Raw genomic sequence first — 13,363 nt, 5'->3', positions numbered from 1 at the left:
CATTAGGTTAAAGTTAGAAGCTAAACCGTGTGACATTTCAAAGATTTAATACTCATTTGTTCTACCCTTTTAGTAAACTTTAAATAAAAGTGGTATTGCTGAGGCAAAAGGTGATTCTTGAAGGGAGTGTGGAATGAATCACTTCCATCCATCCATCCATCATTTGTAGCCGCTTATCCTGTCCTACAGGGTCGCAGGCAAGCTGGAGCCTATCCCAGCTGACTATGGGCGAGATACATTTTCAACCAGCAGCAAGATACATTTCCCTTCTTTTTTGGTACATTAGCTTTCCAGCTCCAGTACAAGACCAAGATAATCTCGGAGCGACAAATGTTTTGATTTAAAATGCAATAATAGCAAAATGTCTTCATACACAAACCACAAAAATTGGTTTCAGTGTCCAATTCCTAACACAGTGCCACACAAGATGCTATATAAAAGCAAATACTCGGGGATAGACACAGTTTAGAGACAAAATAACTTTTAATAAACACACAATAATATTACTGAGCAGCTAAGAGATGAGTGATGTACTGAGAGACAGGAAAAAAACCAAATCAAAACCCACTACTTTTTCTTTAACAAATTCAGTTCAGTTTTGAAAGGTCAGATGAAACAGAAAAAACAATCAAAATGTTCATCTTCATCCTCAGAGGATCTGTACGACTATCAGCGCGCCACACACACACACACACACACACACACACACACACCAAAAATCACACTCGTTATTTCAGATAAAGAATAAAGAGAGATTACACATACGGATATGCCTTATATAAAAAGGTTGCACTAATATCATTTGATTCATCCATCAGTGAGAAGACAGAAGTTTACTGTAGATGCTGTGCATTTTCACTGCAGGCCCACTACTTCGCAGAAACCGATTACATCCCTGAATGTAACTACTTTACCATTTGAAATGCATTCATAACACAAATCTCCACCTGCTTCATTCAAACAGAGAAACGTTGTACATGTAGCACAGAGAGTGATGTTTAAGCCTGTCTTCGTAGTGGCGTGCTTGGTCCATTACTTAATTTTCATTCTCCCTCTCTCTTCAGTGTAGCGGTGATTCCACACTGAAAGTGAGGGCTCATGGGGATAAGCTAGTCAGCCTGCAACATCTCTTCAATCTCACGGTCCCAGTTTTCGTCTCGGTTATCCGCCTCGGCCACCACCTCGTACTCCTGCAACTCCTGCTGCAGCTCTCGCTCCCAGTCAGACACATCTCCTGATACGAGAGAGAGAGACTCTGACTATGTTACGAACATGAGAATTCATGAGTATGACAGAAAAACTACATAAGCCTGATCAGTGCGAATGAAAACATCCTGAAATCCTTAACACACCCTTCAGCTCACCGTCCTCCTTTTTCTTATCCAGTACCAGCTGCTCCATCTCCTTCCTCAAGTCCTCCTGGTTGATGTTACACGAGTCGAATGCGTCACTTACAAACTCCGAAACGGCAGGGCTGGTCGAGATCTCCTCCTCCTCATGATGCTGGGGCGGGGCGGGGGGGGGACAAAAAACAAACAAACAAAAAAAACAAAAACCAGGAGATATTTACAGTCACATCCATAAAACAGAGCTGCAATTCTCAAGGACAACATGTGCAACATAAAATACAGAGCCTTTTATGGATCTGTACAAGTTTGTTGATAACGTACGCATGCCCAAAAAAAAAAACAAAAACCCAAAACCCTAATTTGGGCAATTTCTCCAAATATAGTGAAACTACAAGATGTTTCATATCAGACTTCTGCAGACACTGGATGCACCTAATAAGTAACGAAGTTTTATTTGTTTAGTACTTTATCCTGACGATGGAGCCGGAGTCTATCCCGGGAATACAGGATGTCAGGCTGGAATACATCCCGGATGGGATCTCACCATCCCACCAGAGAACCGAAAGGCGACCCACACAGACATGGGGCGAACATGAGAAACTTCAGACTGACCGGTAGTCTGAGCTCAGGATTGAACCACAGACCTGGTGGGAAAACATCTGCTGTAAATATCTGCCAGTTCTTCAGTGAGGTCACCGACTTTGTGTTTTAGGACTGTGACATACTGTGTTATATAATACGGACAAGAGCGTTTTAATGGGAAATACACCACTCGTATTTTTCATACGAGCTACATCCGGGACATGGAGAACCAAAATTGACATTTCAAGATGTCACTCGTGAGGAAATTTTTTTTAAACTTCTTTTTATTGGGATTCTAACAGTCAATACACATACTTCAGTCCAAGATATGCATAGAACCACTTGATCCCCCCCCCGAACATATTTAACAAAAGGGAACCCCCCCCCAAAAAAACAAACAAAAACCAGGGCTCTCCCTATACAGTGCTCAGCATAAATGAGTACACCCCCTTTGAAAAGTAACATTTTAAACAATCTCTCAGTGAACACAAACAATTTTCAAAATGTTGACAAGACAAAGTTTAATATAACATCTGTTTAACTTATAACGTGAAAGTAAGGTTAATAATATAACTTAGATTACACATTTTTCAGTTTTACTCAAATTAGGGTGGTGCAAAAATGAGTACACCCCACAACAAAAACTACTACATCTAGTACTTTGTATGGCCTCCATGATTTTTAATGACAGCACCAAGTCTTCTAGGCATGGAACGAACAAGTTGGCGACACTTTGCAACATCAATCTTTTTCCATTCTTCAACAATGACCTCTTTTAGTGACTGGATGCTGGATGGAGAGTGATGCTCAACTTGCCTCTTCAGAATTCCCCATAGGTGTTCGATTGGGTTCAGATCAGGAGACATACTTGGCCACTGAATCACTTTCACCCTGTTCTTCTTCAGAAATCCAACAGTGGCCTCAGATGTGTGTTTAGTCATGTTGGAAAAGTGCACGACGACCAAGGGCACGGAGTGATGGTAGCATCTTCTCTTTCAGTATAGAGCAATACATCTGTGAATTCATGATGCCATCAATGAAATGCAGCTCCCTGACACCAGCAGCACTCATGCAGCCCCACATAATGACACTGCCACCACCATGTTTCACTGTAGGCACCATGCATTTTTCTTTGTATTCCTCACCTTTGCGACGCCATACAGTTTTGAAGCCATCAGTTCCAAAAACAATTATCTTGGTCTCATCGCTCCAGAGTATAGAGTCCCAGTAGTCTTCATCTTTGTCAGCATGGGCCCTGGCAAACTCTAGGTGGGCTTTTTTGTGCCTGAGCTTTAGGAAAGGCTTCTTTCGTGGACGGCATCCATGCATACCATTCCTCTGCAGTGTACGCCGTATTGTGTCACGGGAAAAAGTCGCCCCAGTTTGGCTTTCTACTTCTTTAGATAACTGCAGTGAACTTGCATGCCGATTTTCTGCAACCCTTCTCATCAGAAGACGCTCCTGTTGGTGTTAACTTCCATGGATGACCTGGACATCTCTGCGAGATGGTTGCAGTTCCATCTTTCTTAAATTTTTGTACCACTTTTGCTACAGTATTCTGACTGATAAGTAAAGCTTTGCTGATCTTCTTGTAGCCTTCACCTTTGTGGTGTAAAAAAATTATTTTCTTTGGGGAATTCTGAAGAGACAAGTTGAGCATCACTCTCCATCCAGCATCCAGTCACTAAAAGAGGTCATTGTTGAAGAATGGAAAAAGATTGACGTTGCAAAATGTCGCCAACTTGTTTATTCCATGGCTAGAAGACTTGGTGCTGTCATTAAAAGTCATGGAGGCCATACAAAATACTAGATGTAGTAGTTTTTGTTGTGGGGTGTACTCATTTTTGCACCACCCTAATTTGAGTAAAACTGAAAAATGTGTAATCTAAGTTATATTATTAACCTTACTTTCACGTTATAAGTTAAACAGATGTTATATTAAACTTTGCCTTGTCAACATTTTGGAAATTGTTTGTGTTCATTGAGATATTGTTTAAAATGTTACTTTTCAAAGGGGGTGTACTCATTTACACTGAGCACTGTATATACACAATACTAAAGAAGAGTAAGACAGAGACAAAAAAAAAATCAAAATAAGACAAGGACAAGAGACACACCACCAGGCTGACATAATTACATCTAAATTCCTAAGACATGCTGTAGTCAGGTCCCATGTTACTAATTGGGTAAGACAAAGTTCAGTCCAGCAGGGTCCACTGTGTCTAAAACTGGTTGCCATGTCTTGATAAGACCCTCGACATTGTCATGAAGGGTGCAAGTCAGTTTTTCCAGTGGAAGTACTCTCAGTACTTCCTTATACCCATCGTCCAGTGTAGGGGGGTCCTTAGAGATCCAGAAATTGAGAATAGTCTTCCTTGCTATGTACAACAGTATTCCAATCAATTTGGCTTTGTGAGTGTTCCTTGCACTGTCTGCTTTAGCTGCTAAAATGCACTGAAGGGGTGACAGATCCAAATCGTATCCCACCAAGGTGACCATTTCATTCTTCACCTCCCTCCAGAACTTTTGTATCTTTACACATTTCCAAAACATATGTACATGTGTGGCAGTACAGTGGTGTAGTGGTTAGTGCTGTCGCCTCACAGCAAGAAGGTCTGGGTTCGAGCCCCGTGGTCGGCGAGGGCCTTTCTGTGCGGAGTTTGCATGTTCTCCCCATGGGTTTCCTCCGGGTGCTCCGGTTTCCCCCACAGTCCAAAGACATGCAGGTTAGGTTAACTGGTGACTCTAAATTGAGCGTAGGTGTGAATGTGAGTGTGAATGGTTGTCTGTGTCTATGTGTCAGCCCTGTGATGACCTGGCGACTTGTCCAGGGTGTACCCCGCCTTTCGCCCGTAGTCAGCTGGGATAGGCTCCAGCTTGCCTGCGACCCTGTAGAACTGGATAAAGCGGCTACAGATAATGAGATGTACATGTGTGCCCACTTCTAGATCATATTTAGGAAAGCCCAGATCAAGACCGCCCCTCAATCATGGTGTACAATGAAGTCTATGTAAAACTTTAAATTGTCTCTCTCTATCAGCATTACAGCTCAGAATAGTAAGTGCATTTTCTATGATTGTTGCCCAGACATTCTCATCTACCTGACAATCTAGATCACTCTGCCATTGCTTTCGGATATGGTCAGTAGAATAATTAGAGTTTAGGCTGAAAGTTTCATAAACATGAGAGAGAAATCTTCTCAGTATGGGTTGTTTAAGAATGTCTGCCAAAAAAAGACTCATGTATGGTTTTTGGGTATATAATGTCGTATTTGCAGGTAGCAATAGAAATGAGACTGCTGTATTTGTTTTTCAAACCCTCAAAAGACTCCATTGTTCCTCCTTCATAGAGTTTAGCAAGCTGGTCCAGGCCCTTCTCCCGCCAAAGTTTAAAAACACTGAATCCTAACATGAAGGGAGAAAATCTGGATTTCCCCATATGGGGGCCAGAAGTGAGAAATGGTTTTTAAAGTTTAAATTAGACCTTAATCTTGTTCCATGTATTCAATGTGTTCCGAACAATAAAGTTATTTTGGACCTCCAATTTTACCTTCTTATAATTGATGAAAAGGCAATCCTTTAATGCCTATGGAGCACTTGCATGTGACGTCACAGCCGATCCAGATTGTGACAGACGCCATCTTGTCAGTCAAACACCATATTTCCGCCTTCTACTTCTTCTTCTGGAAAACCCTACTATATACAATTCTACTACAACGGCTGCAGCTACAAGCTCTCCCTACCTGTGCACGTTATGTTTTTTGTGTGTATTTTTGCATGTTGTTCGTCTGTACCGGACTTCAATATCCACTACAACCGTATGGACTTATTGGACATTGGTTTCCAGCAGAAAATGACGGTTTGTAGCGATTTCCATCGCATGCACAACATTCCGGACGAGATAGCGAGACCAGTGGGGTCTCCGTGGATTGTTATCGGAAGCAAAGCGAAGGAAGCGGCGCCGGGAGCGGAAGCAAAAGCGAGGCTGCAGGCAGAGCCGGCCTGTTGACTAAGCTCAGAAAACAGCCACTCAAATCTCCACTGCCAAGCCTCTACCTCTCCAACGCCAGATCCATGGTAAACAAGACGGATGATTTGGAATTACAGCTGGAATTACCTTATTCTATTCTATAATCGGCTGGTCAGTGCAGTACTAGTAATACTTAAGTGACTTACCCATCCAATGAGGATTGTTATTTTCTTGTTTACAAGATGCCATATCTGAGTCGCTGACAAATCCTGAATTTCTGTAAAGATAACTGTCCAGAGATTTATAAGCACGCAGTGCTTCACCACTGAACAGCGAGGGAAAGTTAATGAGGTAATTATACACATCTGGGTATTCCACCTCTGGCAGTTCAATATCCACTGACACGGTCGTGAAAACTCCGTCCGGAAAGCCATAAGGGTCACAAATCTGTAGATCGTTTATTTTAGACATATATCTAGTTATCTGTTCATTAGAAAAATGAGCCGTGTAGTCCGTTGGTTGAAATTGATCCATTCTGTACATGAGTGCAGCAGTATTCAGCTGTGTTTTTTACCAACAAGATGGCGGCTGTTAACTTTCCGGTCACGTGACTGCAAGATCTCTAGATGTCACAATTTTTAGACTCCATGTCTATCCATGTATTTTTAATGCCTGGATTCACCCATTCATACATGTATCGAATTTGTGCTGCCCAATAGTATAACCGCATATTTGGGAGCCCCAGTCCACCTTGTTCTTTGTTTCTCTGTAGTTTACCCATTTTCATTCTGACCTTTTTACCTTGCCAAAGGAATTGTGCAAACATTTTACCTAAATCTATGAAAAAACTGTTGGGAATTGAGTTTGGCAACATCTGTAGAGGGTACAACAACCTGGGCAATATATTCATTTTGAGCACACTTATCCTACCCAGCCAGGAGACAGGTAGGGTTCCCCATCTGTGCAGGTCTTCCTTAATGCATGTTATGATTGGTTTAAGATTAAGCTTGACAAGTTTAAGAGAAGGACTGATTCTTATTCCAAGGTACATTATCTCCTTAGGTGACCACTGAAAGGGAAAGCCACCGGGCGGGGCTCGCCAATAGGCATGGCCTCCATTTTTAATAAATTGACCTTAAAGCCGGCGGCACGGTGTTGTAGTGGTTAGCGCTGTCGCCTCACAGCAAGAAGGTCCGGGTTCGAGCCCCGTGGCCGGCGAGGGCCTTTCTGTACGGAGTTTGCACGTTCTCCCCGTGTCCGTGTGGGTTTCCTCCGGGTGCTCCGGTTTCCCCCACAGTCCAAAGACATGCAGGTTAGGTTAACTGGTGACTCTAAATTGACCGTAGGTGTGAATGTGAGTGTGAATGGTTGTCTGTGTCTATGTGTCAGCCCTGTGACGACCTGGCGACTTGTCCAGGGTGTACCCCGCCTTTCACCCGTAGTCAGCTGGGATAGACTCCAGCTTGCCTGCGACCCTGTAGAACAGGATAAAGCGGCTAGAGATAATGAGATGAGATCTTAAAGCCGGATATGTATCCAAATTGTTGTAGACATTCGAGCAGACATGGAATGGTGGTGTCCATATCAACTAGGAACAGCAAGACGTCGTCTGCATACAGAGAAATTTTATGTATCGTGCCTTTAACATTGAAGCCTCTAATCACTGGGGTAGATCTGATGAGCTCTGCTAGGGGTTCGATGGCCAACTCGAACAGGAGGGGGCTCAGTGGGCACCCCTGGCGGGTACCACGCTCCAGTGGGAATGGGTCTGAGCAATAGGAGTTGGTAACCACCGCCGCTTTAGGGGAACAATACAGCAACTTCACCCAATCAATGAATTCTGTACCTACTTTAAATTTTTCCATAGTATAGAAAAGGAAAGGCCATTCAACCCTATCAAATGCGTTCAATGAGTCCAAAGATACCACCAGGCCCCCTATCCCATGATCACTGGCCAGCTGTATTATGTTCAGAAGCCTCCCGATGGTATTAGCAGAACTCCTTCCTTTAATAAAGCCTGTTTGATCAGGTTTTACTAATGTTGATATTAGTGGTTTAAGCCTCAAAGTTAAAACCTTAGCGAAAATCTTTGCATCTACATTAATGAGCGAAACAGGCCTGTAGGACACTGGGTCTTCAGGGTCCTTGTTGTTTTTTTTTTTTCAGGATCAGACTAATATTGGGTAATGACATTGTTTCAGGCAGATGGTGGGCAGTATTGAAGCTATAATTATAGGTTCTAGCCAGATAGTGAATGAGCTTGTTCTTAAAAGCCTTGAACCATTCCACCGGCATCCCATCTGGGCCTGGGGATTTTCCATTGCGCATTAGGGCTATTGCCTCAAATTTCTTTCTCCTGAATGGGTTTGCACAGAGATTTCTGTTGCTTTTCAGTCAGTCAATGTGGGTAATTTAATCTTGGAGAAAAAAATGATCGAGTTGTTCCTTGTTGCTGTTATCATCATCTCATCTCATTATCTGTAGCTGCTTTATCCTTCTACAGGGTCGCAGGCAAGCTGGAGCCTATCCCAGCTGACTACGGGCGAGAGGCGGGGTACACCCTGGACAAGTCGCCAGGTCATCACAGGGCTGACACATAGACACAGACAACCATTCACACTCACATTCACACCTACGGTCAATTTAGAGTCACCAGTTAACCTAACCTGCATGTCTTTGGACTGTGGGGGAAACCGGAGCACCCGGAGGAAACCCACGCGGACACGGGGAGAACATGCAAACTCTGCACAGAAAGGCCCTCGCCGGCCCCGGGGCTCAAACCCAGGACCTTCTTGCTGTGAGGTGACAGCGCCAACCACTGTGCCGCCCCCGCTGTTATCATCAGATTTATATCAAGACTTATAAAATGATACAAAAACTGAACTAATGCTTTTCCTGGCAAAATGTCTTTTCCCTCCCGAATCTCTGAGCCCTGCTATTGTGTTGCAATTTTGTTTCTGACTGAGTAGACTTGCCAAATATTTACTAGGTTTGTTCCCATATTCGTACAATCGTTGCCTCTGATAAAATAAATGATCTGGAAGCTTAATCGTTCAAAATTGAATTTAGCGCTGCTTTAGTCGTTTGTATTTTAATAAGGTTTGTTCTAGTCGGATTCGATTTATGAGCCGTTTCTGCCCTTTTCAAATCTACTTCCAATTCGTTTTGCTTCAATAGTGATTTTTTTCGGTGTGTCATATGTGAGATAGCGAATCCTCCAAGATAAGCCTTTGCAGAGTCCCAAAGAAATTCAGGATTTGCTTCGTTGTCGTCATTCATGTCGAAAAACAGTTTCATCTCTGCCTCCATCCCCCTTTTAAATTCCTTGTCATTAAGCAGATATGATGGAAATCGCCACCTTTGCCTGCCCACCGTAGTGTCACTCATGACCAATTCCAGATAGACTAGGGCATGGTCACTGATATGGATAGATCCTATACTACATGCAGTCACTTGTCCTATGATCTGCGATGGTATATAAAAAAAAAAGTCAATTCGCGAGTACGATTTGTGTGGATTGGAACAGAATATGAAATCCCTAACTGACAAGTTCAAAATTTTCCATATATCTTTGAGATCAATATCATTTAACGTTTTGACTAGTGGAGAACTTGCGCCTGCTTGTCTGAACACATCTGCTGTAGACCTGTCTAATTTATTGTCTAAACAACAATTAAAAAGTCACCACCCAACACTATGAGGGGGCATTTGTATTCCTCCAATTTAGTCCAAAATGCATGGATTAAAGCAAAAAAAAAAAATTATTTGACTGAAAATTTACGGGGGGGGTTATGGGTAGATTTCGATGAAATTCTGAGAATGGTTAATAGAACTGATAACTTTATCATCAATTAATTAATGGATTAATATATTCAATTTATTGTTGAGTGATTCTTCACCATTGTTCGTTTTTGAGATAAAAGCACAGACATGTATTTTCTGTGCACAGACACGATCAGCCATAGATGGACTGACCTCCGTTGAGGTGAGACTTGCTCCTGGTAAAGAAGAGGTGTGCTGAAGACCCCTTACATTGGCCTTGTGGCTGGCTTCCAGTTGATGGAGCGACAGCGCTTTCTTTCCATTGCTTCCGTATATTATTTTTTTGTGGCAAACCACACAAATGCAAGCGCCTGGAATGTTTAGTTTTTTGCACCATGAACTAAATGGCTTTCCGTTTTCACCTATTTCGTACAGCCAAGCCCACCTCCACTTGTTTTTTACACCTTTATCGATGGCAGACACATCAGTGCCTTCTTTCATGTAAAGCGCATCCATGCTGCCGAAACCGAAAGCAGAATGACATGCTCCTCTATGCTCGACGTCAATATAGAAAAAGTTTGGATCTTCGCTTAAATTAAAATTGGGGTTTGACCTTACTTTGTGTTGAATACGACTTCAAAAACAATTTAAGATTTTATTAAGAGAAATATTGTGGCCAACATGAGTGTTAAGTTACCTAAAAGATCGCGTGAAGTTGGCTGCTATCTACTTTGCATTCGTTCTCATTTTCCTCCATCATTTCATAGGCCAGAAACAGATGTTTCGACGTAATTTAACTTAGTAGGCTATGATTATTATTTAACCGTAGTCTTCTAGACATTTTGACTGTTTGGGGCATTGAACGCTGGTGTATGATTTTCAGGGAATAAAGTTTAGCGCATGTCGGAACATCATTGCGCTCGCAGCCTCCAACTCCTCAAACGTCCTTTAAATTGTGATATAACGTAGGCTATAAGGCACGGTTCTAACATACCTTACACACTGGCCTAACGAAAATAATAATTGTTGGGGCGTCTGCTGATTTGTTAGCTATAAATTTCGGTCTAATTACTTCTGACAGTCTGCAAGCATTGCACCGTCAGGTCTTCAAGTCTGGCTGAAGCAGAGGAGCGGGCTTTCCGGGGTTTATTTTTTCGGTTTTTTTTTTTAAACATGCTCCATTTCTGTATGTCCAAGTTTGAACTAAGTCATTTTGGCAAGATTTAATTTAATACAAAACAGAAATGGTCAGACACAAGCACGCCAAGAACATGGGAATGTATTTTGCCAATTTTGACGTTTTTTTAATGCCGCACCGTAGACAGCGAACGTTTAAACATGATCAAACATAGGAAATGAACGACACAAAGCATGGCTCAAAAACAAAAAAGTTAAATAAACCCTGCTGATAGCTGGTGTTGCAACACATCAGTGTTATAACCCATCAGTGTTATAACCCAATCTCTACCCAACCACCCGTCATTTTAATTCTCCTCGGATCAGCATCGACCTCACATTTGGCCTTGGGAGAGTTGTTGACGGAAATCCGTCACACGACGGAAAATTTTAATCCATGAAAATGAGGGGGGCGGTGGACTAGGGGCATGCACGCTCATCATAGTGATGAGTACCATAAATTGTACCATGGACAAGAACGTATCTGCCCTCAGGATCCACCGTACATGTATTAAGCACAAATGGGATGGCCCCACTGGCGTAAAGTATACCCCCGCAGTCCCCGCCAGGCGGGGGGGCCGACCGCTAGGGGGGGCCCATCGCCCGATGTGATTCAATGCACGAAAAAGTCCGATGAAACATGAAAATAATAAACACAACAATGAAGCGTACCAGAGAAAAAAGTGGTGCTCAAAAGCGGCAAATCAAAAAGAAGAATTTACATCTACACTGCCCAAAATTTCATCCGTTTTTGGGAGAGTAGGCCTTATCCTCCAGTTCATGATGCGCTAACAGGTAGGGCCATGGGGGAGACGAGTGCAGTTAAAACGAGGCTAATGAGTGAAAAAGTACCTGATTTAAAATGGGATTTGAATAAGTTACTTTTTATTATCTTTCTTCTCAATAATTCAGTGTTTCTTTTTCTTGAATATTGTTCTCCATGACCACCAGCCATCATCCAACACATTGATCCAAATAGGTTGGTTATGTAAAATAGTTTAAAAAAAAAAAAAAACTGAAGTTTATCATCTCGTGTCGAAAATAATTACACTCGTTCACGTCGCTCATTCGTGAATATGCTCACCACTCGAAGATCAACTTCACATCTTTGTGCAACTGTGTAACATCCTCCATGTCTAAAGATGAATTTGCCAGTCTGGCTGAACACCAACATCACAAAAATCAGAGAAATGGCTATTAATTCATAACCGGTACACACAATCAGAACCCACCCCTCGACTCCGCTTCCCAAAGTTTGAAACTGAATTGTACCAGAAAGCGATGTCCAGTTCAGTTTTAGTTAAATTCGTTTACTGACTCTTCAGGCTATTTTTTTTTTTTTTATATAAAAGTGAAATTGAGTCACTTTTTGATGCTGGATGAAACGTTTGTTACATGTTCGCGACATCAGCCTTGAGGTTCCAGTGCAAATCGACAGACACTAAAAAGATCCCGGCTGATGAATTACATTTGTGGCAAGTAAAGAAAATCTGTACGTTTCACAGCAATATTCATACAGTTAAAATAACTCTAAAGTTATGCAAATATCTAAGACTAATTTCGTACCTCACTGGACTTTGGCTTGGCGCTGATGGTCGTCGGTGGTGTTTTTGGTCTTCTGGATTCTGTAAAATAAAAACAGATCATTTTATTTTAAAAACTGATCAATTTAAAGGAGGAAGACAAGATACAAATATGAACATGAATGCCCTGATTTTTCCACCAACACACCACATGTTAAGGAAATCATATGCAATTATCACTGAGGTGGAGTAATGGCATCACCATCCAAAGTTGATCATTTTCCCATATTTGCACAACCCAAGTAAGGTGTTTTATTCATCTTATAGCACAGAAGGTTGCTGATGATTAGATCAGAGCAGCTGTTCTAGAAAATGAATCTGACCAATCAGACTCAGTCAGACGGGGACAGAACCTGAGGTGCTCTCGGTCTGTGGATCGGCTCCGTTCTTGTCGTCTTCTCTCCTCTCCGCAGCCTGCTGCTGTGCCGCCAACGCCGTGAGCTGGGCCGACTGCTTAATGAGGGACACCCGGTAGAAATAGTTCCTCCAGAACACTTCCTCTTTCACACTGAAAACACACACACAAAAGTTCAGTTCTACAAACTACAGATGTCTAAATCTGTGGAGTGGTGGAGACGTCTACTCGGTTGCATCTCAAGCTTATAGACAGTGATATTTTGTGAAATTTACAGGACAAAGTTTTTTAATCCTAATACTGAAGGTGACTTTTTTGAAACAGAGAAGGTTCATATGATCATGATATACTTCGATAGTGGGGATCTCCTTACATCACCACATTTTCAAATACACATTTCTGACACCCTCAGTAAAATTCTGTTCCAGTGATCAAAAGATTATAAGTTAAAACCCCAAAACTCCCAGACAGCCACTTAACACAGCTGTAAAAAAAGAAAAAAGAAGCCAAAGTACCAATAACTGCAGTTTTACTTTGAGAACAGAAATACTGCTTCCAATTCAACACCATCCCCGTGTCCAAAATCA

General features: G+C 42.1%; 1 protein-coding gene across 4 annotated transcripts in view; it reads right to left on the bottom strand.

Annotated features, from left to right (window-relative positions):
• Positions 1-464: 464 nt before the first annotated feature.
• The window catches only part of syap1 (synapse associated protein 1), a 37,148-nt gene continuing 24,249 nt past the window's right edge, over positions 465-13,363 (bottom strand). For 2 of the 4 annotated variants that reach the window (XM_060937657.1, XM_060937659.1), the window contains exons 6-9: positions 12,775-12,929; positions 12,405-12,463; positions 1,353-1,503; positions 465-1,234 (exon numbers count right to left, since the gene is read on the bottom strand). In XM_060937657.1, coding sequence (XP_060793640.1) covers positions 1,110-1,234; positions 1,353-1,503; positions 12,405-12,463; positions 12,775-12,929 — 490 coding nt within the window. In that variant the 3' untranslated portion in view covers positions 465-1,109. The remainder of the gene's footprint in view (positions 1,235-1,352; positions 1,504-12,404; positions 12,464-12,774; positions 12,930-13,363) is intronic. The other 2 variants (XM_060937658.1, XM_060937660.1) reach the window with 1 other exon arrangement.

Source organism: Neoarius graeffei, chromosome 13 (genome assembly GCF_027579695.1).
Source record: "Neoarius graeffei isolate fNeoGra1 chromosome 13, fNeoGra1.pri, whole genome shotgun sequence".
In the NCBI taxonomy this organism is placed as follows: domain Eukaryota; kingdom Metazoa; phylum Chordata; class Actinopteri; order Siluriformes; family Ariidae; genus Neoarius; species Neoarius graeffei.
This window is presented reverse-complemented; position numbering and strand designations above follow the sequence as displayed.